The sequence below is a fragment of the Callorhinchus milii genome, unplaced genomic scaffold, assembly GCF_018977255.1.
Source record: "Callorhinchus milii isolate IMCB2004 unplaced genomic scaffold, IMCB_Cmil_1.0 Scaffold2, whole genome shotgun sequence".
In the NCBI taxonomy this organism is placed as follows: Eukaryota; Metazoa; Chordata; class Chondrichthyes; order Chimaeriformes; family Callorhinchidae; genus Callorhinchus; species Callorhinchus milii.
The window spans coordinates 16,685,596-16,711,162 of NW_024704743.1; the positions used below are offsets into that span (position 1 = coordinate 16,685,596).

Here is a 25,567-nt window from a genome sequence, read left to right on the forward strand (position 1 = left end):
TGAGCCCCAGCACAAGACAGATTCTTTATATACTGCAAAGGCTCTTTTAATCATTTGTGCTTATAAGGCTGAGGACTCTCATTTTTTCCACACACGGAACATCAGACCTTTTAAAAGGTTTGAAAGTTCCTCTTTCAGACGATTACAGCGGTTCCTTCACTGCACCTGTGAGGAACAGTGCAGTAACCAGAGTAATCACCGGAATGACTGCTGTGGCTCATGGCTGCTACTGTAATTCACTGTGCTGCTACAAACCTTGTAAGAGATATCTAAGAACAGAAATTGGCCATTCAGCCTATTTTATCTGATCTGTCAATTTAATAGATCATGGCAGGTCTTTAAATCCCAACATCCCACCTTTTCTCTGTTTCCCTTAGTGTCTTTAGTTCCCAAGTATCTGTGCACCCCTTTTTTAATTGTTCCAATTGATCTGAGCTCAATATAACCACTGCACAATACTTTTGACAAATCTGTCACCGAAAAGGTCGCTATACTTGGTCAACATAAATAGCGAGGTGGGTTCCTTATACACAGCTTGAAGTAGTCTCTCGTGGTCAACATCCGAACCCAACGCGATCCCACAGGTTACAATGTTATTTTTTCTCATGGCTTCTATAGCCTCGGGAAAGTTTTTATCACTGGTCACCCCGTCAGTCAGAAAGACAAAGGAGACTTCTGCATTCATGCGAGCGCCTCGAAACCTACCTTGACGGTTATTTACTAAACTTTCAACAGCATAAAGAATAGCACTTCCCAAATGTGAGGTGGACTCTAGATAGGAAGCCTGGAGCAGAGCATCTTCAATCTGTCTAATATTGTAGGAGAAATCCACAAGCAGGGTCTGCTGTGTCTCTCCCCCGTACTGAAGGATTGCTATTCTAGCTCCATAACTGTCATTATCTTTTTTGGCTAGCTTAAGCTCATGAGACACTCGGTTAATAAAGTGTAGAGAGTTCATAAAGTTTTCTCCTCCGGGCCGTTCAGAGCCATCAACAAAAAACACAATGTCTGTCGGGCGGTCGCTGAATGGTGCAATGGTCACAGCTGCAAAATACAAAGAACACATAGAATTACTCCACCCTCATGTGCTTCTTTCATTTACCATATGTGCAAAAACTATTGCCAGACCAGACTTATTGTTTCATGTTGGTTCAAATAGATTTACACAATTCCCAGCGCATTGTGTCTGAAAAGTGGAACAACTAGCATAACTCACAAGATTGCTTCAAACTAAAATGGCTCTATGGCCCGTTAGATCTCATCCTTCTAGAATATATCCACAAAATGTGAGTCAGCCTGGCTCAGTGGGAGCGCTCCAGAAGGTTGTGGGTTCATATCCCACGACGGGACTTGAAATCGCATAGTCTAAACTGATGCTCCAATGCACTGCCGGGGGGTTTACATTGTTGGAGATGCCGTTCTTTGGATGAGCTGTTAAACTGAGGTTCCATCTGCTTGTTCAGGTGGATGTGAAAGATCCCATGGCACTATTTGAAAAGAGAAGGGAGTTCCTCTCGGTGTTCTGGCCAGCAATCTCCCCAGATAAAATTGATCACTCGTTAAATATTGTGCCCTTATGTTTTTCATGTTCGTGCTAGAATGTGCATTGGCCTAATGTGGTTTGCCTGAGGGGTGGGATGGTGTACTATAATTTCCAAAAGCTGTGGTGTGCAAATAAAGATCTGAGAGCCAAATGGCCAGCTGTGAGGATGTGGTGTTTTTAACTTAGGTTGTTTTTTGATGTTTGGCAATGTCACAACTTAAACTCCACTTCAGTGCTTCGGAAGCAATATTCTGAATGACTTTCACAATCGAGCCCAAGGGAATGGCAATGAGGAAAATCATATTTGTCGGCTGGAGGGAAGAGCGAGGATTTCATCGTCCATTGCCAGACATGGCTAAAAGACACTAGTAAATAAATATTAAACACATAAAGTAATTTAAAGGCGATTTCTGGTGATACAGTGGAAGTTAAAGAAACGTCACTTCAAAAAGCAATGGGAGCAATCCAAATCTTAGAGCGAATCAGAATCAGGGTTAAACACCGAACAATTGCATGCTCTGTCCTTTCTGCCTTAGTCGTAATGAATACCAGGATCAAGTCTATCTATGAACAGGAGATCCCAGGCTCACCCGCTAGAGGATAGCTAAATACTGACTGATATTCAGGTCATGTGATGCACTTGTTTCACACTCAGTCCAAACTCCCCGCTTCAAGATGTTACCCCACGTGAGGGATGCTATGTAAATGCAAGTTGGTGTTGTGTCAGCAACATCGTATTATGGATCATTCCATGATAATGCTGACATAACAACAACAAGTTGTATTTATACGAAATGCAGAAATCCTGACTTGTAGAACAGTTCTACGAGTACCAGGGAGAAAAAGTAATCTTGAAGCATTTAACTTAACAAGATGTCTGGAACTCAGAAATGGAGTATGGGAAGCCCTTGTGCATTGGAGAGGGAAACAAAAATACTGCTTCTCTCACAACAGAAGAGCATGATAAACTGCTGTCCTTTCTTAAGCACCAAATCTATATGATCATGTGTCCTACCACTCCCTCCTTCCACATTCACCTTCCCTCCTAGTATTAAGTGTCAGTCTATTTCTGTTGGTAGGACTCTCACCTCCGAGTCAGAAGGTTGTAAAATCAAGCGTCAGGGCTTTGAGCTCACAATCTAGGCTTTAACTAACACTTCAAAGCAACGTTGGGGGGGAGTGACATTATCAGAGATCCTGTTTCCCAGTTTAGGTGGGTGTTGAAGATCCCATGACACTATTTGAAAAGAGAAGGAAGTTTCTCCTGGTGTCTTGGCCAACAATCGCCCAGATAAAAAAAAAATTGTCATTGACTTCATGGCAGTTTGTGAGACATTGATGTGAGCAAATTAGCTATCAATCTTTGCATTTGATATGGTGTTTCATCACAATGTCTCAGAGTGCTTCACAGGATACACAGTAAAGTGGTGTAACTGTATTTTGTAAGAAACCACAGCAGCCAATTTAGGCACAGCAATATCCCACAAACATCCATGGAGTAATTGAACAATTTTTGAAAAATTACTACATTATCCTACAAAAGATATGTCACTGCACTTCACAGTATATCCCGTGAAGCACTTTGAGATGTTCTCTCGACGTGAAAGGTACTATACCAATTGTATGTTTCTTTTGCCTCTTTAAGGAGCTGAGATAAAGTTGTACAGCATGATATGGCACACAAATAAACCATTCGGCCCAACTTGTCCATGCTGGTGTTTATACTCCGGAAGAGTCCCCACCCCTCCTTATTGCCTCTCCTACACTCCTTTATTTCCTTCTCTTAATTACTTTTCATTTTTTTTTAAAACACGTACACTTCATTGATTGTAGCATTTAAACTTGCAGCTGGAGAGGGTGGAAAGGATATAAAGCACCTGAAGGGAGAGAGAGCAGTGGCTAACAACCACTGGGATTAATACAGAGTGATGGATAATCTCCTGGGACTTTCACAATTACCTACCTGAGGCACATTTCAGGTCTGGACACACAAGCTCTGGGTCTGAAAATATTTAAAACAAAAATAGGTTATACACTCATTGGGCTGGTAAAGGTATTTCTACAGTGTTCAGTTTAAGTACTTTTATAATAATAATAATCCTTGCATTTGATACAGTGCCTTATCAAATCATTGAAACATCTCAATGCACTTTACAGAATATACTGCAAAGTGAATTGAGTGTACATTTCGTGGGCGAAATACGGCAGCCAATTGCACACAGCAGTGTTCCACAAACAGCCGTGGATTTAGTGACAAAATTATTATTACCCTGTATTTTCTTTTAAGGATTATGACCTCGGAAAAGGGATCCGACAATTGACTAACAACCAGGTTCCTACTGCTAGGTAAACAGAGCCATGTGGAGTAAGGAAATTTGCCTAAGTTTACGCCCTGTCTGGGAATCGAATCAAACCCAGGGCATTTTGTTTGCGAGGAGAGCGTGCTAATGAGCAAGTTACCTGAGCAGAGGTTCTGTTCCATCTCTTCCAAAAATTCCTCCGCCATTAAATCAGCATAAATGCTCAGATTCCTCACTCTGTCTTGAACATTGCAAGCTATTTTCTCCAAAGGCTCCTTCTCCGCATTGCTTTCAAACATGTCCCCAATGCCAAAGGCATACACATCCGCCCCTCTGCACAATGCGTCAAGGCTGTTCTGGTCTTTGGGATCATAACGTCCGTCTGTGATCACTACAACAGTCACCTGTGCGGCTGGTCGTCGCCCAGGTGTGATGAGCCTTTCATACGTGTACTTTAGAGCTGAGGATGTCCAGGTGCCCCCAGCGATCCATTCCATCTCCCTCACTTTAGATTTAAAGGTGGACACTGAAGTGATGCTTGGATCATCCAGCTTGATGGCCTGGATGGCTCCTTCATGGCTGTACTGCACAACTCCAAGGCGCGAACCTGAAATAGAAAGGATCACTGCTATCAAACTCATCTCCCGGTCCCAAGCCCATCTAAGCCTCTCCTCTGAGAGGATCAAAAGCAGTCCAGTAAACTTTGGCCCCATCTCCCAACTGAATGATATAATGGCCACATCATGACCAGACCACATTGTAAGTGACCAGATTCATACCATGTTTACATGCAGAATGCTCATTTAAAGCTCATTGTAGTCACCAGCAAAAGTGCCATTGACTTAAATTTAGTTAATTAATGTGAATCCCAAGTTCATCATTGAGTTTAAAAAAATAGAAGTTTTCTGCACAAAAGAATGCGAGACTCTGGCTCCAAGGAGACCTCAGGTCACAGCACAGGTCATGCCAGTCAATGGTTTCACAGGGCTTTCCCTGCAGAGAACACAGTGTATGTCACGAGGGACTGTTCCTGTTCCGAGGTGTCAGGATCATTATCAAAGATCTGAACCTTTTTCAACCCCAATGTGTAATATTAGAAATCCCACTGTTATAGCATTGTATCAGGTTACCTGATAACTCGCTGCTATTTTTTGCCATTTTCCCAAGCCTGCTGGCAATATTTATGACGAAATTCTTTGCCAGGCTAAAGTTAGTTTGACCAATGCTCTCTGAGCTGTCTATGACAAACACAAGGTCAATGGGTGGGCAAGTCTTCTGACAGTCTGAAACAGAAAGGAAATAGTAACTTAACTAATGAATTACAGATACATGACACAAAGGACTACACTAAAATATATATTGTACTACTGTACTAATGATTTTTGCGGGGATCAGCCAGGTGTCTGACACATTCCAAAACCCTTCAGCGTGCTTATGTATCCAAACCTGACTGACTGTATTTGCTGACTAGTTTTGTCATGTTGATTATTTGTATACAGTCAAGTATTATTTATATGTATGTAAATCCAAATGGCAATACAATTCTTACAGGTCAAAAACTTTGTTAAAAACTTACCACAGCAGCCACATGTTTCTCTTGTGTAGCTCAATATATCACATTCCTGTTGTAAGCAATTGGAAGAGACAATGTTAAACAGTGAAGTTCACATTTGGCTGCACTCAATTTGAGGTCATTTCTTACTGATTTTTCCATTAAATGTGATAATAGAGAACAAACAATGACCAACAGTCTGTTACAAAGCTACAGGGCATTTAAGAAATGATAATGCCATTAAACTATGAGAGTTCGACTCAAGAGTTCTGTCAGGTCAGTCCAACATGATTTTGTCCCTGCCTCGAGTAAAGAATCGGCTGTCTTGCTTCAATCTTACTATTAGAGCTTAAAACCACCTTTAGCTTATTAATGGGAACCATATTTGTGCTACCCTTCACCAGGACACACCGGGACAGACTCTTTACCACCACTGAGATACACTCCTTATTACTGTTGGCTCATAATCTTACTCTGGGTTATCAGGAGTCGACAAAAGCGTGTGGAAAGTTGGGGATGCGAGATACATCAACTACTCCTGGAACACATTGTATATATATTTCTGAGATCATGACCCAGAATTTAATTCTTATTAATTCTTGGGATGCTTAGAAGTAAACTTTGGGTCAATGTCTCAGAATATATACTGTATGCACAACAGCCATGAAATGAACACATTATTTAGCAGGCTACATTTGTTGCTTGTTGAAGGCCCATCGTTTGAAATTAACCCTCACTTCACTGGTTCAACTGTACAAGGCATAAGCAGTGCAAAGGACAATCCTTGGCCACTGGCATCATGAACAGGGAGTACCACTCACTGTTATTCCAGGAGAACCACGACTTCCAGTCGGACCCTGTAAACAACAGTTAGATTTATTTGATGACAATTGTCAGAAACATTCTTCTGCAAATGCAAATAACTGGGCTAGGAGCAATGGCAACTGTAACTTTGTGAAAAAAAAGAACGAAACTCATCAAACTACCACATTCAATTAACTTTCTATCAGACAGCAGTACCACCCTCCATCACAGTATCAATGGAATGAAGCTGAGAAGAAACTACTTTACAAACAATGTTAAATTGCTGTTCACTTGTGCAATTGTTGATGGGTTTTGTAAAGGGAAGACAGTGATCAGTCTGGATGAAATAGAGTTGAAAGCAGAGTTTCAAACACTGGACTGTGAGAAATGCCCAAATTGAACTGATGGTGCGCAGGGGTCATCAGATAGTAGTACATGCGTCCATGCATTCCAGAATTTTGAGATTTCATAAATGCAGTCTTTAGAAATCCAGATTTGGAAACCAATTTTCCAAAGGACCCACTTTCCCCTTCAAAGTGCAATCACAGTATGTGAAAGGCATTATATCAAACGTAAGGATTTATTGCGTCTTTATTTTCAAATTAGGACTAAAATCGAAGAAATTTCCCAAATCCTTCACAATGTTAAATTTTAAAACAAAATGGTTTTGAGATTAAGACCATGATGAATTTCAGTCCTCTATTGCATTGGATATAATACTAATCACCGTGTCAGTGTGGACATTCTAATATTTAAATTCATAGAACAGAGAACAACTAAATGTTCCAATAACTTTTAAAAACAAACATTGGTTCAGATATCAAAATAATAACAACAATGTTTGGTCACTCGATCCATGACTAGTTGTGGACACATTGTGGACAACTGACTGCCATGTTTTGCCCCCACAAAATATAAAGTCAATTCACTTTACAGTATATTCTGTGAAGCACTTTGAGACGTCTCAACGATGTTATAAGGCGTTATATTAAATGCAAGGATTATTATTATTATTATATAAGCATTGAATAAATGTGCACAGATATACACAGAAATACACAGCATCCACTAAATAAAATTGCTGCTGTGCACTTTTTTTTTTACTTTTAGACTCAACAATAGTGGAGTTCCTCGGGGGTTTGAGACAACAGGGCCCTCCTTGTCTAACTGTGCTTTCCCACATGGCATCACAGTGATTCTGCCTACCTACCATTGAGCCTTTCTGCCCTTTCACTCCTCGCTCTCCTGGTTGGCCATCCAGCCCGGGATCTCCCTGAAATGGTGAAAAGAAGCAGTTAGTTTACAGATGCACAGTAAAGCACGGTTGTTCAACAACAACAACTTGCATTTATGTAGCGGCCCTCACGCAGGGTAGCATCCCAGAGCGCTTGACAGTAGCGGAGCACGAAGTCGAGCCAGGGAGAGGGGACAGTGACTGTAGGTACGGTCGAATAGGAAGGTCTTCAGGCGCAACCTGAAGATGGGTCAAAGTGGAGGGATAGAGGAAGAACGTTCCAGGGTTTCGAGGTATAGTGGCTGAAAGTATGGCCACCGATGGTGGAACGGAGGACACAAGGGACATGTGGAAAGCAGCGGGTTGTGGATTAAGCAGGTGGGAGAAGTAGAGAGTTGCCAGGGCATGAAGGGATTTGAAAATGAGTGTGAAGATCTTGAAATCGATCCATTAGGGAGCTTGACTAGAACTGGTGGGATGGGGGTGCGGAGTTTAGTACCAGTGAGTATGTTCGTGAGATATAGGTTAATAAATGACAAACTGTCATGAAATACTAGTTAATAAATGACTGATTATTAAGGTATGTTAATTTTTGGGGGGTCAGCTGGGCATTTGACATAGGTGAAAACCCATTATTTCTACTTCTACTGACCAATCTGCCTCTTCCAAGTCCTACTTGAAATGCATTACAAATGATTCTAGAATACTTTATAACATGAGAATGCACTATGGTTAACCCATGGGTTATTAGATAATATTGTACAATATTGATCAATCCTGCGGGCCCTGTACTTACACTTTCTCCTTTCATTCCTTGAGCACCTTCTGCTCCTTTTTGTCCATAATATCCCTGGGGTCCCTGTAGAACAAGATGTGAATAGTAAATTGGGAAATTTGTGCACAAGGAATATTTCACTCACTTCAGCAACCCAGCACTCCTACACTAAATTAATTTTGTACAAAAAATTTGTCTGAGTGTCACATCAAGTAAATCTCAAACAGCTCTGTACCTAGAAATTTTTTATTGGCTGAACCTTAAGACTCATAGCTTGCCATTGAAAGATCGTCTGGTAAGCTTCCCATTGCTTATCCAGCTGGGCCCACCCTATTTCTTAGGGCTTTCATTTGCAGGGTTAAATATGAGTTGAGCGGGAAGAATCCCTGCTCCCCATGACTGGTGTGTGTGTCCCCAAGTCCTGTCAATGGGCAAGACTGGCTTCTGTAGATTTGTCTTGTTTTGCCCCAGGTAAAGGGCACTATATAAATGTATGTTGCTGTTGTTTTTCTGCTCCTCGTTTCTAGCTGGACTCTGTACTCCGTGGCCTTCACCTAGGTTCTAAATCAAAACCATCTAAAGTTGCTCTAATAAAAGGAAATTAACATTGTGTAATTGCAAACCTCTGTTAATGTAGCAATCTCTGCTATCCTGAATATTGTGCTGTGAAGAATCTGAGATGGAACCGTGACTTCTTACCTGAGGGCCCTGTAATCCTGAGTCACCTTGTTCACCCTAATATGAAAGAGAACCAGTCATGAATGCAGCAAAGACAAAACATATTGAATAACATATTTTCTGTTGACACAGCAGTTATTGTACACACAGCTTTCTATAGTGTATGTGTGTGTAAAAACATAGGAAAAGCAAAGGATGCAAAGGTCATTTAATCCACTGAAGCTCATCTATCCTGTACCCTTTCTTACACAATATAGCAGCTTCACCTGGATGTCTCAAATATCTACCACCCTGTCTGGCAGATTCTTCCAAATATTTATCAGTTATGGCTCAATGGTGACGGCCCAGTATAGGGTATTGGGTCAGAATCTCCTCTAAATAGGTCCAGTGCTCAAGCCTGGTTGAATTCTTCTTCACTAAACTTATTTTTAGAAAAAAAAATCTGGTACACAGTATTGGACACTATTCAGTTAAATCCCAGCAACCTCACGCAATTGGGTGCAAGTAGATTCTAGTTGCCCTTATCTTATAAATTGATCACAAACACATTTGTCCCTCCCATATCTCAGCATTCCAAAGGGACCGCTTCCTCCATAACTCCCTGGTCCACTCCTCCATCACCACTAACACTTGCTCTCCCTCCCCCGGCACCTTCCGACGCCAGCACAGAAGATGAAACATCTGCCCATTCACCTCCTCCCATACCACTGTCCAGGGTCCCAAACATTGCTTCCAGGTGAGACAGCGATTTACATGGACTTCCACCAACCTAGTACACAGTATGCTCTGCTCATGTTGTGGTCTCCTCTACATTGGGGGAGACCAAACACAGATTAGGTGATCGCTTTGCCGAACACCTCCATTCGGTCTGCAATTGCAACCCTGAGCTTCTGGTTGCTTGCCACTTTAATTCTCCTTCCCATTCCAACCTCACTGTCCATGGCTTCCAACGCTATTCCAAAGAAGCACATCGCAAGCTCGAGGAACTGCACATCATCTATCTCTTAAGCACCTTACAGCCCTCTGGCCTCAACATTAATTTTAACCACTTAAGACCTTAACCACAGCTCCCATCTTCTCTCAGTTTTGCTTCCTCCCTCTCCTATAACCATTGACACATCCTCTGGGTTGCAGACACATCTTTTCTTTCTATAATCTCACACTATTTCCTTCTTTTGTCTTGCACCATCAACACCTCTGATCTCATCATCTCCTGTCCTCCACCTATTTTTTTCCTTTGTTTTCTTTCCCCACCCACTTTGTTTGTCCTTATAAACTGTTCCCTTCCAACATCCTCAGTTCTGACAAAAGGTCATCGACCTGAAATGTTAATTCACTTTCCTCTCTCCATAGATGCTGCCTGACCTACTGAGTGTTCCCAGCAACTTCTGTTTTCATATCTTATAGGTTGAGTTCACTTCTGTATCAGATAAATGGACAGATATGTAGTGTTCTTCTGGACAGCAGAAATGTCTGACTCACTTGGGGTCCTCTGGGTCCAATGTAGCTGTATCCATCCTTTCCTTTGTCTCCCTGTCAAAGTGGAAACAAATGTAAAGTCAGTCAAGTCAGACAACCAGTCTCACTGGACCCTCCAAACCTTACACTACTGATAAGCAGTAAGAAAACATGTAACTCCCGTCCAATTTGTGATATAAACAAAGACTGTGATTTATGATAGGGCATCTTAAATCTCCAGTGGACTCCATTTCCTTTCATGGACATGCACCAGAGTGACAGGAAAACCAGAAAGCCATCCAGAAACAAAAGTCATATTGAATTTGTGCACAGCTCGAAGCCTCTGTCAACCCACAGTCAGTAAACAAAACTATCGTCAAATATTCCACACTTAATTTTTGCTTTCGATATAGTTTTTACAATGGTGAATTACCTCAAAGGGTTTCATTAGTTATTGCTGCTGTACTCACTGTGTATTTGTAGCTAAACACAGTAGCAAATTAGCATATGGAAAGATCTCACAAACAGCCATAACACGAATGAACAATTAATCTACAGAATTGTTGGCCAGGACTCTGGGAGAAACTCCCTTTTCTTTTCGAATATTGCCAAGGGATCTTTTACATCCACCCAAACAGGCAGATAGCACGTCAGTTTAAAGTTTCATCTGAAGGACAGCACCTCCAATAACGCAGCACGTCCCCAGCACCGCACTGGAGCCTCAGCCTCAACTAGGAATTCAAGTGCTGATATGGGACTTAAACCCACAATCCTCTGAACTAAAGCAACGTGATACCAACTGAATAAGGCTGAGAAGATGTGGGCAATGTCATTGTGAATGTAACATTTTGACACTATATATTTACATATGTTAAAACCCTCTCACATTACATCAACTTTACCTTTGCACCTTGCAAGCCAATATCTCCTTGTGGTCCAAAATCTCCAGGTTCACCTATGCTTCCCTAAATGACAGAAGTGCAGCATTAACATAGTGGTCCTCTTTTCAATTTGTACAATGTGTTAAAGTATCAGCACATGTCTGTACAATACTAGTATTAGTGTAGTCAGTTAGACTGTTTTCAAAATTATTTGAATATTTGGAAACTATTGAGAAGATCACTGGAGTGACTGATGGTCCTTTGCTTCTTCACGGCATTCCCATTCTATTAAGTCGATTATCCCATCAAGAGGAACTGAAACGCCGCTTTTCGCAATCAGCAACCACGCTCGTCTTTTGGGTTAAACATTTTTTTCGTTTCTAATCGATCTCATTCCCTAAAGCGTTCTCAGATACTTCTCTGATGTGAAAGTTGCTAACTAAATGTAAGTTGCTGTTATACAAAGGCTATCCCTTCATGTTCTGGCATCTCCCTATCTCTGTGCTTTTCTGCTTGACAAACTCAGACCTGCTGCGCGATCCTCATTTCCTCTACCCCTCCATCAACAACAGCAACAAATTACATTTATATAGTGGCTTTCACGTCGAAAGGACGTTCCAAGTCACTGGACAGTTAAGGGTTTGCACCTGAGCTGGGTGTTGGAATCAAGAGAGGTAGATGATAGGGGGTGTGGGGATGGGGGTCGAAAGGTGGCTGAAGGTATGGTCAAAGAGGAAAGTCTTGAGACAGGCCTTGAAGGAGGCAAGGGAGGGGGCAAGGTGGAGGGATTCCGCAGTGGAATTCCAGAGGGTGGGGGCAGAAATGCTGAAGGCCCGACCAACAACGGTGGAGCAAGCAGGGCAAGGGACCAAGCTTCAGCAACTACACCCCTAACCACTGGAATTCCCTCTCTCTAATTCTCCATCTCCCCCACCCCACCATTTGTCTTTAAATCCAGCCTAAATACCTTCCACTTTGACCATGCTTGCCGTCACCTCTCCCCCTCCCTTCATCGGCGCCTGACACTGTAATTGTGAAGCCCTCCGAGACATCAGCCTACGTGAAAGGCACCACATCAATATAAGCTGTTACTTGTTGTTGTATCCCATTGTAGCCACATAACAAAACAATTGCTAGAGTTAGTGATCAGCATGTGATAGACCACATTCAGTTGTCCTCTCCACCGTGAAACTAAACCCTTCACCTTGTCCCCTCCCTTACCTCCGTCACGGCGTGTCTCAAGACTTTCCGCTTTGACCAAGTCTTTGCTCACTCTCCTACCCCCACACTCCCTGCCCTCCTCCCCTCCTGATCCCAAGTGCTCCGTGACTCTGGCCCGCGTGAAGAGCGCTACACCAATGCAAGTCGTTGTTGTTGTAAAACTAATAAAGCAGTGGAATAAAAAAGGCTCAGTTCCAATGTTACTCATGGACTGATCTGCCAGGCTGCACTTACCCGTTCACCCACTCCTCCAGGTTCTCCAGCAGGGCCCCGTCGCCCGGGAAATCCTGGTGCCCCCTGAAATGTATCAGAAATCTGTTACATTCTTAGAGTTACAGATCTAGCTCTTGATACAGATCTAGATTTCAATTGAATGCATTAAAAAAAATGACAGAGCAAGTGTCACTTACAGGCTCGCCTGGTTCACCTTTAACTCCAGCTACGTTTCGTGGACCTTCAGGACCCAAGTCTCCCTGGAAGAAACGAAACCCATTTCACTCCCAAAAATAAACAATGCAGATTGCGGTGCCCAGTAAAATACGTTGGATCCACCATGTGGCAATGTGCTCACACTGATGGGCAAGAAGCAACTTACTTTGTTCCCACAATTCTGTCCCCCATTTGAAATTCCATCCCCGATCCCCTTTACCTCGCTCCCTCCGTTGCCTCTTTCAAGGCGCGTCTCAAAACCCTCCTCTTCAACCGTGCCTTCAGCCACCTTCCCACCCTCCCTGCCTCCACCCTCCCCTGACAATCCAGTGCCTTGGGATGTCCTCCCGATGTGAAAGGCACTATACAAATGCAATTTTGTATGTTAAGAAACAGTGTGGATTGGTTTGCTTGATTTACATTTCCCACTTAGCATCCTGTTGAATCGTAGCTGGATACCTTTGGGGAGAAATTTCCCCAGGTCCAGATTTATTCTATTTACGTAACTTTAAAGTGTACAGAATTTGGCAAATGCTTAAAGGCAGTCTTAATTTTGAAGCCAGTTTTTTGCAGTTCTTATGAGAACTGAAAGGGTGATGGAAGCAGATTCAATAATAACTTTCAAAAGGGAATTGGATGGATACCTGAAAAGCAAAAACTTGCAAGACATGGGGAAAGAGCGGGGGAGTGGGACTAATTGGATAGTTCTTTCAAAGAGCTGACACAGGCTCGATGGGCCAATTGGCCTCCTTCTGGTCTGTAAAATTCTCTGATTCTATCTCACAACCTAAATTGAGGCTGTGTTTTCAGAATTTACGAAATTCTGGACTCTGTAAAATGTCACATAAATAGAATAAACGTAAACCCAGATGGAAGTTCTCCCCATCTATCTTAAAACAGTTTTACGAGTTGAATGTGGCTCACTTACAGAACGCACCATGCAATATTAATGATTGGATTAATGATTGGATTGAAAAGAAACCAATACTGTTGATGACTGGACCTTTATTTTAGTACTGCCTGATAATCTTTTTTTAAGTAAATTTATTTTCAATGAATATCCATATCCAGAGTGAGTAGGCTTGAAAATATTTGTCAATAATAAGAATCCTTATGTTTGATATAGTGCCTTTCATGTCAGAAGGATGTCCCAAAGCAGTTCACAGGAAATAGTGTAAACTGCATTGTATGTGTTCTGTGGGAGAACACAACAGCCAATTTGGGCACAGCAAAAATTGGGCCCAATTTGTCCAAAAAGTTTTTTTTTTATAATTAAAAAAGGGAAACCTGCCATTTGATGTAACTGTAAGCTATATAACTCAGGTTCACCTTTCTCTTTGTATTCTAGTGTTTTTGTTAATGTTGTTGCGTATTAGCTATCTGCTAATCCTAAAGTGTTGCTGTATGTGGATCTGTAGTGAGGTCTTAATAAATGCAGGGGAGTAGAAATTCCATCTGGGTCTAGATTTACACCGTTTACTTACTTCAGAGTAGTTTGCCAGAACTTGACAAATTGCTGAATTCAGTTTTAACCTTGAAGCCAACTTAATATTTCAAAATGAAATACTGTATTTAGGAATTTGACATATTCTGAACTCTCTGAGATGCTACATTAATAGACTAAATCTAAGCCCAGATGGAACTACTACCTTTTTCCTATTGCACCCACTGATCCCTGCAATACTCTTCTTTTTCCTTTATCCAAGCAGATTGATCTGTGCAAGATTCCTCTCTGTCTGCCATGTTTCTGCTGTTAGAACCATACCTTTTCTCCTTTGCGTCCTTGTGTACCCCGGCTCCCAGCTCTCCCACTCTCACCTCTTGGACCCTATCAAGCAATGTAACAGTTTAGCAAAATGCTGAAAACACAAAACATTGAATTAAAACCAAACAAGAAGTTGGAAGAGATAGACTTACCGGATCACCATCAGTACCAGCTTGTCCAGGGCCCCCCTAGGTTGAACATTAATAAAACGTTTGATAAGATTGTTCTTGGCTTGAAGTGATTCATCAGAACTTTTTATTTAATTTTAACAATCGTGTTGCCATCGTTACCTTCACTCCTTTCGGTCCTGGAAGACCTGGATTGCCTCTGTATCCAATGGCCCCCTGCGGTTATCAAACAATATAAAAGTGGTGTTCAAATATTCATTGAAGAAAGACTGGCAAACATTAAAAGCATTGCATTTCCATTCAGAACTCCAGGAACCAGTGGAATGTAATGTACCTTTTGACCTTGCTCTCCCTTGGTGCCCGTGGGACCGGATCGACCTTGCTGCCCTGCGGAGCCCTGAAAATATACAACATGGGGCAGTCACCCGTGTCAGTCAGTCAAGGTAACATTCGTTATTTACTGTGCTGTCTCAATAGTGGCTTAGATGTCAACTGCTACAGTTTCTGGTATCTTCTCATAGAGAAGCTTCTAATCTTGAAGACAGCTGAATAAGTTCTGTACAGTGAGGTTCATGCACACTTACCTTACTGGGGTTTCACAAGCAGCATCACCATGTAGTGAAGGGGATCTTGCTATATTCAAGAGGACTCAGCGTCACATTAAGACGTGATGTGAGAATATGCAAATAGAGCATCTGCGGTGACTTAACCTGTAGACTCACAGAGATTCTGTGCTCTCTGAGATGGACACTGCTTGAAACACGCTCTGATGCCGCAAAATCCAGTGTATCATCATAATCCTTGCATTTGATATAGTGCCTATCAAATCAAGTCGAAACGCTTCAAAACACTGTATACTTTAATCACTGTGAAGTGTGTTGACTATGTAGGCAAATGTGGCAGCTAGTTGGTGCACAGCAAGATCCCATAAAATATCACGATCAATTCATCTGGAAGATTATTGGCCAGACCACTAGAAGAAACTCCCTTCTCTTTTTGAACCATGTCATGGAAGCTTTAACAGCCACTTGAGCAGGAAGACGGCACCTCAGTTTAGCATCTCGTCGGAAGGATGGCACCTCTGACAATACAGCGCTCCCCCAGTATTTCACTGGAGTGTCAGCCTCGACCGTGAACTCAACTCCCAGTGTTGGGCGTGAACCCACAACCTTCTGACTCAGAGCCAGAGGACTTCCAGCTGAGCGAGGTTCACAAAAAAAAGTTTGCTTATCAGCTAAGTATTGATATTCACTGTGAGACACTAATGTATGCATTACTCACCTTTTCTCCTGCATCCCCTCTTTCCCCTTTTTCACCAGAATCACCAATAGGACCCATCAGTCCCTGTAACATTCACAATAAGAGACACCCTAATACACCGGATGACATGGGAACGCAACAATCCCAATAGGGCAAGAATCAAAATACAACAGCTTCATTCCCACTCTACACAGCTTATGAGGCACCTCCTTAAGATTCAAACATTTTCATTAAGATTATCATTATCTTAATTTTTAAGACACCTTGTCTTAAAATTTAACATGGCACAGAATAGCAGGGTATTGGGAATTGATTTGGAAGCCAATTCTTTTCAAAAAAGGAGGAAAGTTGGCTTTAAAGTTATAATAGAAATGAACAATTTGCCATAATTTTTCATGACGTTAAATTGAACACAAAATGGCCTTACAAGCTAAGACTAGATGAAATTTCAAACCTTCTTTAAGCTTCTGCAATAATGTATAAGATGATGTCTTTACTAGCGTGTAGATGTTTGCATCTTTGCATCTTTGCATGTTTTACTGAAGTCCTGAGAACACGCAGCCTTGAAGCTGATGGGCTGTTTTAAATTGCACTTTCAGTAAAGTCATTATTGTTTCTGTTATTCAGCACTTCATTAAGCCATATACTGCTTAAGCAGTTCAATTCAATCCCAGAATAAAGTGATTAAGATTGTTCCAGTTATAGTGGGGTTGAAAGAACGTTCATTGGGAAAACAATGGCATAAATGAATCTCCTTCTGGAAAAACACAGAGAAGGTGAGATTCACTTTAAGTCCTGAGGAGCTTTTACCAGTCTGAGGTCCCATTTACATTGTTGCTTTCCTGAGCAATGATCTTTGAACCTCAACATATTTTTTGGTGAATAATGCAACAACAACATGTTTCTTGCTTTTTTTAAGGTGAAAACAACAAAAAAAAACAGTCCGCAAACATAACGCTGAGCTGTTGTGTAATGGAGCTCTCCATTGCAAAGCTATTAAAAAGCACAAATGAAGGTATTGGACTTACCGGTAAACCAGGCTCCCCTTTGCAGCCAGGATCTCCTATGTGGCCACGCTTTCCCTAGGACAACATGATTCAGGCAATTCAGTAGCATTCTTTTGCTATGTCTTACAATCAACCATGCTGTAATCTTTAAAGCTACAACAATGTAAAGTGAGGCTTTTGTTACCTTAACTCCATGAATTCCATTAAATCCATGATCTCCAACTTGCCCCTTTAAAGGAAAAAATAAATGGTATATTAAATATTTATAAAGTAGCATCTCAATGAATAATAATACTAATAATCCTTGCATTTGATATAGCGCCTTATCACATCCTCGAGACGTCTCAAAGAGCTTCGCAACAATTCGCTATTGTAAAGTGATTTGGTTGTATATTCTGTGGGCGAGGTGCGGCAGCCAATTGCGCACAGGAGAGTCCCATAAACACTTAGATTGAGTGACCAAATTATTATTGTTATTATTTTATTTGAAGGGATTATTTTTGCTGGGAAAGCAATTTGCCAATCGACTACCAACCGGGTTCCTACTTACTGCTAATTAGACAGAGGCATGTGGAGTAAAGAAAGTTGGCTAAGATTTCACCCTGCCCAGGAATTGAACCCTGGTCCTCTTGCTTGCGAGGCGAATGCTCTAACCAATATGCTACAGGATTCCATGAATAATGTAATTTGGGGGATTGTTGGCCAGTACAATGGGGGAATCTGACTTCTCCTGTTGATATGTGCAGTGGGATATATAACAGCTACGTGAACAGCTACAGATGGGACCTTTGTTTAACACCTCATCCAAGTGCACTGCATTGGAGTGTCAACATGGACTTCAAGCTCAAAATCCCAGCATGAGATTAACTAAATATTTACACGCAGTTTGCGCTATTGCGCTAAAGCACTGGAAGTTATAGAATAATCATAATTCTTGCATTTGGTATAGCACGTTTCACGTCAGGAAGACATCTCAAAGCGCTTCACAAGATTTACTGTAAAGTGCAGTGACTGTGTATTTGTAGGTGAACGTGGCACTCAATTGCGAAGAGCAATGTCCCACAAAGAACTATGAAAAACAATTGAGCAATTTTACTTGAGGGATTGTTGATCAGGACCCGGGGAGAAACTCCCTTCTATCTCATTGTCAAGTCGTCTCAACGTGCTTCAAGGATTTTACTGTGAAGTGCGGGGACTATTTATTTGAAGTTTCAGAAAACTCCTTGTTCGTGTAAAGAGTCTGGATATCTTAAAGCTAATATATTAGCAATTAACCTAGCAACTACCCAATTTGCGAATACCGCATTTTATGCTCTAATAATTTCTGAGTGTCTGCCACACTGTACATTAATGTGCTCACTGTGATAGTAACATGGACTCAAACACTATGCATTCCCCCATCTTCATTTCTGAAACTGAATACAATCCACACAATGAATATTGATGGTTAGAAATTATCATCTGTTTAACTTCAAGTTAAATGAATGCACAAGTGCACAATAGGAGCACAAGTTAGCAGTGTTAGGAACAACAAATAACGACAAATTATATTTGTATAGCGCCTTTCATGTCAGGAGGACATCCCAAAGCAACAATAACCATTTGCATTAATATAATGCACTTCACCTAGGATAGTATCTCAGGAGGGGTGGGGGCTGTAAAGTGGTAGGGTTGTATGCCGAGCAAGGGGAAGGGGGAGGTGACTAAAAGCATAATCGAAAGGGTAAATCTGTGATATAAAGATAGATAAAGAGGGGACAAGGCAGAGGGATTGAGGCAGGAGTTCTAGAGTTTAGGGGAATAGTGACTGAAGGCATGGTCACCGATTGTGGTGTTGGGGAAGAGCAGCAGATCTGCGCCAGCTGAGAGAAGGGAGGAATGGGCAGAGGAGTGGGGTACAAATCAGATGGATTGATGCAAGGAGGCAGGGAGCAATCTTGTAGAAAGGTCACAGGAAATCTTTAAATCCAGTGACTACAATATTGTATTGAAGTTGTAAATGCAACTTTGATGGCCAGTCTGGTTTCCCACAACTAACTGAATTAAGTTTTAACCAAATGTAATTGTTACCTTCAGTCCCAAGGAGCCCATCTCTCCCTAGGAGAACAAAAAAAATACCAATTAACAGATAAAATAAATAGTGGAGCCATTCCAAATGTAATAAAAGAATTTTGGTGATAAAACATACTAACTTTTTCTCCTTTCACGCCAGGAAATCCCTGTAGAAATTTTAAAACATATTTATAAAACAATTCAAAACATTAATTTCTCTCCCATTGAGAAACGTTGCAGAAGGTGTGATTTTATTTTGCCTTCAGACCGGGAAATCCAATGTGATGTTCGATTCCAAGATCCCCCTGTGAAAAGTCACACACAATCACAACAACAGTAACAACAACAATATTAAGCACTTATATAGTGCCCTTCACATGGGGCAGAGTCTCAGAGTGCTTAACGGTAGCGGAGCATGACGTCGAGCCGGGGATGGGGGTAGGGAGTAGATGACCGTAAGCACGGTTAGAGAGGAAAGTCTTCAGTCATGATCTAAAAGAGGGAAGGAGGGGCAATGTGGTTTCCAAAGAGCCGATGGCATTAAAGATATTAATTAGAAACACTGATCCTAAATTTAGACACCAGATAAAAGACTCTTACGGATCAATACCTTTGTGCACTCACATAGCCTGACATGAAGCGTGCCTTAATTCAGGCCATTTATAGAACTTGTGTTACTGTGTGATTACCTGCCTCCTCCTATTAGTAAGCAATGCATGCACAGAGATAGGCTTCACCACACTCTATCATTGTGCGACAGTCTGTGCGACAGTCTGGGAGGTTTCTCACCTGTCTACCTAGTGCTCCCAGATCACCTGTTGGACCTAGAGATCCTTTTGAACCCTGGAAAAAATTGGCTTGTGGAAGAAATAAATTAAACAAGAAAGATTTTTTCATCAAATGTAGCTGCCCTGGTAAAAACAGATTCTACCCACAAGGGATGGGATGCCTGTCAATGCTTGGCTCCCGGCTGGGCTTCCGCACCTCAGGGGCTGATATTATCACTATTCATGGCTGCATTCTTCAACTCACCAATACGAAACCTTTTCAACCCTCAGCTATCCTTCAAACCCTACATTCGTACCGTGACCGGTTACGCTTTTCCCCACCTCCACAACATTGTTTGCCTCCACAACTGACCCTCACCACAGGCTGCTGAGACACTAATCCACTCTTTCATCAAATTTCATTCCATCACACTTTCATCACATCTTGGCTTGACCATGCCAACTGCAGGCTCTCTGGACTTCCCAGCTCTTCCCTCCACAAACTGCAGATTATTCAAAACACTGTAGCTCGTGTCCACTCCTGCACCAGGCTCCATGAACCAATCACCTTGATCTTAACCGGCTTCACTGATTCCCCATCCCCTAGAGAATCAGGTAAAAAACTCTTGTTCTCACCTTCAAAGCCCTCCATGGTCTTGTTGCCCCTACCTGCCTGACCTCATATCCCCATATCAGCTTGTCCGCTCCCTCCGCTCAGCAGACCTGCTTCAGGTCCCCCGCACTTCCTGCCCCACCATTGGTGGTTGGACATTCGGCATCTCTGCACTCTGGAACTCTATCCCGCAATCCTTCTGCCTCATTCAAGGGCTGTCTAAAGATCTTCCTCTTTGACTGTGCCTTTGCCCACCTTTCCATCCCCACCCTCCACCCCTCCTGATCCCAATTCCCAGCTCGAGTTGAAAAACCTCTGACTGTACAGTGCCCTTGGATGTCTTTCCCACATGAAGGGCGCTATAGAAGTGTAATTTGCTGTTGTTGTTCTTGTCTATTAATTGGAATAAAGTAATAATAATCCTTGCATTTGATCATGTCATCAAAGACATCTCAAAGCGCTTCATAGAATATATTGTAAAGTGAATTGACTGTACTTTGTGGCCGATTGTCGTGGCATTGGAGTTGTCCATCCACAGTGTGGATAGAAGGGGAAGCAAAACAGACAGTAACAGTCTCAACTTCAAGAGTGGCCTAATGATGGTTGATAAATGGGTAACAAGAGAGGTACAGAAAGCCTAGGTCAGATCATCCCACCTTCGTCCTAACAGAGAAATGGTGTCTAAAGAGGGGAAAGAGGGAACACAAATCTACGTATCTCTCAGACTATGCAAAACATCCTTACTCTTCTTCCATTTATTCCTTCGTGTCCTGCTGCACCATCTGTATGTAAGCACTGCGGTCGACCACACTGCAACGTATATCAAACAAAATGTGAGTTTTTGCATGCAAGATGCTAGAACAGAATTAAGTGAAAGCAGGTTATTTCATAAAGTCAGAGAAACAAAGAAAGAATAATTAATTGGTTGCGATTGTGATTTATTCTTCCTGTATTCTCTATCTCTCTCATACACAAAATACATACATACACACAGTCTCTCTCGCTTCAACCCTGCCTCTCTGACATACACTCACGCTCACCAACACTTGCTCTCCCATCCCACTCACACATTAAAGACAGACGTCAGTAGAAAAGTGAATTACAAAATTAAGCAACCATTGTGATGCCATATTTCCATTTCTAAAGTATTGGTTTACTTGGCAGAGTGTTAGCAGTGCCACTCATAAGTATTTGCTGTTGATTTTAAATAATAATGTAAGCTTCACTGGACTGTCTATTCCAACCTGTTCCATGCCTTGATGATTCTTTTTGTTTAGTGAATAACTTTCCATAACAGATTTATTAATTATCAAACATGTGAGCACATGCGATGCAAGATCGTGTCTGGCCTGGTTACGATGACTGGTTGAACGCAATCGATTTTACCAAAAGGTAAGAGATCTAAGAGATGTGAAACTAAGCAAACTATTTTTGCTGCTGGACAGATCTCCAAGGAATGATGCTTTGAACGATACCTACCTCAATTTCTCCTTCTCTAGCCTGAAATAAAGCAAATAATATATATTTAGAGGAACAAAACTTTAGGCTGCAAATAACAGCAATTTCTTAAACATACTGCAATGTCTACCACGAGTCAGTCACAATGTCCCTGACTTCTGGAATTACCTTATTTCTCCTCTCCCAGCCTACAAAACCGCTCTTAAAAACATATTTCTTTAACTGTACATTTGATCAATATTGTTAATTTTTCTTTCCTCTACTCTGTGCTCCCTCCTCTGGGTAATAATTTTCAATGTTCATCCCACATGAAAGGTGTACTTTAGTATTTTAGTTCCTCCTTTCCAGTCTGCACTAAAACAATGGCAATGTAAATCAACATGTAAATCTACACAGGAATGTGTTAAGAAACGTCAACGCATTATATTTTTTAGAGGCTTGCAGCCATTATATAATAATTATTTGAGTTCAAATCCCAGCATTCTGGAACAGAATAGGATCGAGGGATCCGTGTAGACAGAATAATGTATGTAACATCATGGTTCCTGAATAGCGGGAAACATTGGAAATATCATGCTAAGGAAGATCTAGGTCGAGCAATGTAGGATGTAAGTAAGGTCAGATAGATTTGTTTGCTCTTATCTTTTTTTTAGGTAATGTTGCTTGTTTCTTTCCTGAAGAGATTGAATGGGTTTGTGCACATTGCATTGGAGATTGTACCTGTGATAGGAACAGGTTCTTTTTGGTGATTCGAATGTCTAACTCATGCGGAAATCTATCACCATGCTTAAGAATATGCAACCAGCAAAGTGCAAACTAAGAGGTGCACAAACATGTATATTTGGCCTAGTTCGGAGGTAAAAGTAGAACGAATTATAAAATGTAACAAACCTGAGGAAACACAACTGTTGTAAATTCAAATGAACTTGAAAAGGACTTGGAAAAAAATGCATTAAAAAGGACTTTAGGAAGAAACCAACTGTTGATGCGAACAAGCTGACTATCATGTAGGGACATAGGAAAGTATATGACAAGAAATGACCATTGCAATCCATCTGCTTGGTTCAATTTATTCATTAACCCTCTTCTCCCTTATTTAGTGTCTGACCCCATCTTTGCAAAGTGCTCAGAGCCATTATCCTATATGAAAGGCACTATAAAAATGCAAGTTGTTGTTGTAACATAGGGAACAAGCAATCACTAGTCACTCAAAGGTGGTGTCACTGATGTCCCCACAGAACATATTTGGCATAACTTGATTTTCATGAAAACAATTCATGTGAAAAAGTTCTGCAGAGAAACAGCTTCCAAATTAACGTTCAATTTAATTTTTTCAAAAAAATTCTGTGATTTTAACAACAATTTGCACTTATGCAGCAGTCTTCACACGAGGTAGTGTCTTCAAGTGCTTAACAGAGGTGGAGCTTGACACTGAGCCAGGGAGAGAGGGAGGTGACCATAGGCACAATTGAAGAGGAAGGTCTTCAGTTGCTATCTGAAGGGAGGAACACAGAGGGATTAAGCATAAAGTGCCAAGGTTTAGGGCATTGTGGCTAACAGCATGGCTACCAAATGTGGAGTGGATGAGGAATGTGAAGGAGGCTGGAGCTACTTGAGCAAAAGAGGCAGGTAGTGGAGTCGGGTGTAAGCAGGTCAGAGAGGTAGAGAGATGCTAAGGGCATGAAGTGATTTATGCGAGTGTGAGGATCTTGAAATTGATCAGTTCTGTAACAGGGAGCCAGTCCAGCCTGGCAAGAACTGCGATGATCCCTTAAATTTTAAATCAATGATCTTTGGGCTTATTAAGGGAAAATCTCAAAGACATTTCAGGCACCAGGAATCCCCATTAGTAAAAGTTTCTTCCATCAGGCCTAATATTACAGTAATCCTTGCATTAGATGTAACGCCTTATCACATTGAAAAATGCTTCTGTAAAGTGTAGGGACTGTGCATTTGAAGGTGAATGCAGCAGCTAATTTTTTTACGCAGTAATGTCCCACAAACAGCCACAAAATGATTGATCAATTGTGTATCTGGAGCATTGGTGGCCAGGACATTTTGGGAAACTCCCTTCTCTTCAAATGGAGCCATTGGATCTTTAACATCCACCTGAACAGATAGACAGGACCTCAGTTTAACAGTTTCATCCAAAGAACATGAATGCATCTCTAGCACAGCACTGTCAACCTCCATGAGCTCAAAACCCTGACATAGGGTTTGAACTCACAACCTTTTGACTCAAAGCCTATTGACAAGAAGGAGCTGTAAACTCCAGACTAACCATCATCTCAATTATCCTCTTGGTTGCAGCAATTCCTGCATCATCTGGAACTACTAAGTAGTCTTTGCGATACATTTCCACAGGCGAGCTGGCAATCTGCCTGAGCTGGTTTTCAATGGATGCTGAGCTTGTGGCAATGACAAATATCTTTATGCCATCTGCCTTTGCTTCTTCAACTGCCTCTTGGATGCCACCACAGGGACTGCCAGTGTAGTGCCCATCAGTCAGGACCAGAGCGTACTTCAGACTGGCTTTGCTTGAGGCCCTCGTCTTGATCTGCTCTGTCATGTTCTTCAAAGCGCAGTCAATAAACGTCCCCCGACCAATGTAACGCACTGCATTCAACTTGGCGAGAAAGGCTGCATTGTTGCTGGTTATCTCACTGAAGATACTGACACGATCAGAAAAGTGTAGGCCGCCATATTCCCACTTAATCTGACTGGTACTGAGAGCAACTTGCTGTAACTTAAAGAGAAAGTTAACGAGAAAGGCTTTGAGTTTGTCCACAAGGCTGCCGCTGGGCATGTCTCTCAGCGCCACACTTTCTGAGGTATCCATGACAAAATACACATTGATCAGACATTCGTTGTTCCCTGAAATGACAACAACAAATTATTCTTATTCAACATGTTCAATATGTGCACAAGGGCCTCGATCTCCATCAGGAGGAAAATATTATTCCTGGGCTGGGGCAAGCTCAGAATATCCCCCTTTCGTAAAATCCAGCCCAGAAAACAAATATTGTATTCGGCAAAGAAAATACAGTCAACTCCTGATAACTCATTACTCTAAGGGAAAAGGGCTCAGTGGTGAGGTATCCGGAGTTAGGCATTTGTAGAATTAAATTAAAAAATGTGCCCAGGATATTGACAGCACGATGATTCAAGTGGTAGTGACAAGTTAAGCCAGGGATGAGTTCTCAAGAGTTTACTATACTTAGAACACACTGTACGGTTACAATTTAAAAGGAAAAATCTACCGCTTCAAAGAAATGGCAGTGTAAAAGCTTCTGTTGAGCTGGCATGTGAGGCAGAGGGGGCAGGAGAAAGAGAGGAATGCAAATCTTACACCCAGTCACTGTGTAATATTTTCCCACTCTGTTTAGTGTGAATCTTGTCCTGGTCAATTTCACATTAAAACATCACTATGTGCAGCAATAATTAACGCTGGGGTTAATTACTGAACACCAAAAATAGTAGCTCTGTGTATCATTACTATGCACACATCAATTTTGATCAATTTATTGCTCATCACTAACTGCCTAATACGATGGTGGTGGTTCTTCTCTCTGAACAGTTCTGGTGATTCGGACTCTTGTTGGTTTTGGTGAAGGTAAAGAGCAGCATGACTTTATTTAGCAT

General features: G+C 41.6%; 1 protein-coding gene across 1 annotated transcript; it reads right to left on the reverse strand.

Moving 5' to 3' along the window:
* Positions 1 to 227: 227 nt before the first annotated feature.
* LOC103181583 (collagen alpha-2(VI) chain-like) lies at positions 228 to 25,567 on the reverse strand. The gene is made up of 26 exons (XM_007898188.2): positions 25,465 to 25,567; positions 24,207 to 24,799; positions 21,947 to 21,967; positions 21,212 to 21,277; positions 19,228 to 19,254; positions 19,106 to 19,132; positions 17,220 to 17,264; positions 17,057 to 17,110; positions 16,050 to 16,112; positions 15,103 to 15,165; positions 14,931 to 14,984; positions 14,793 to 14,828; positions 14,641 to 14,703; positions 12,857 to 12,919; positions 12,681 to 12,743; positions 11,247 to 11,309; positions 10,369 to 10,419; positions 8,908 to 8,943; positions 8,230 to 8,292; positions 7,410 to 7,472; positions 6,217 to 6,252; positions 5,420 to 5,465; positions 4,974 to 5,126; positions 4,004 to 4,450; positions 3,507 to 3,545; positions 228 to 1,044 (listed from the first exon to the last, which is right to left on the reverse strand). The coding sequence occupies exons 1-26, from the start codon at positions 25,565 to 25,567 to the stop codon at positions 437 to 439; spliced, it is 2,946 nt and encodes a 981-aa protein (XP_007896379.1). The 3' UTR covers positions 228 to 436.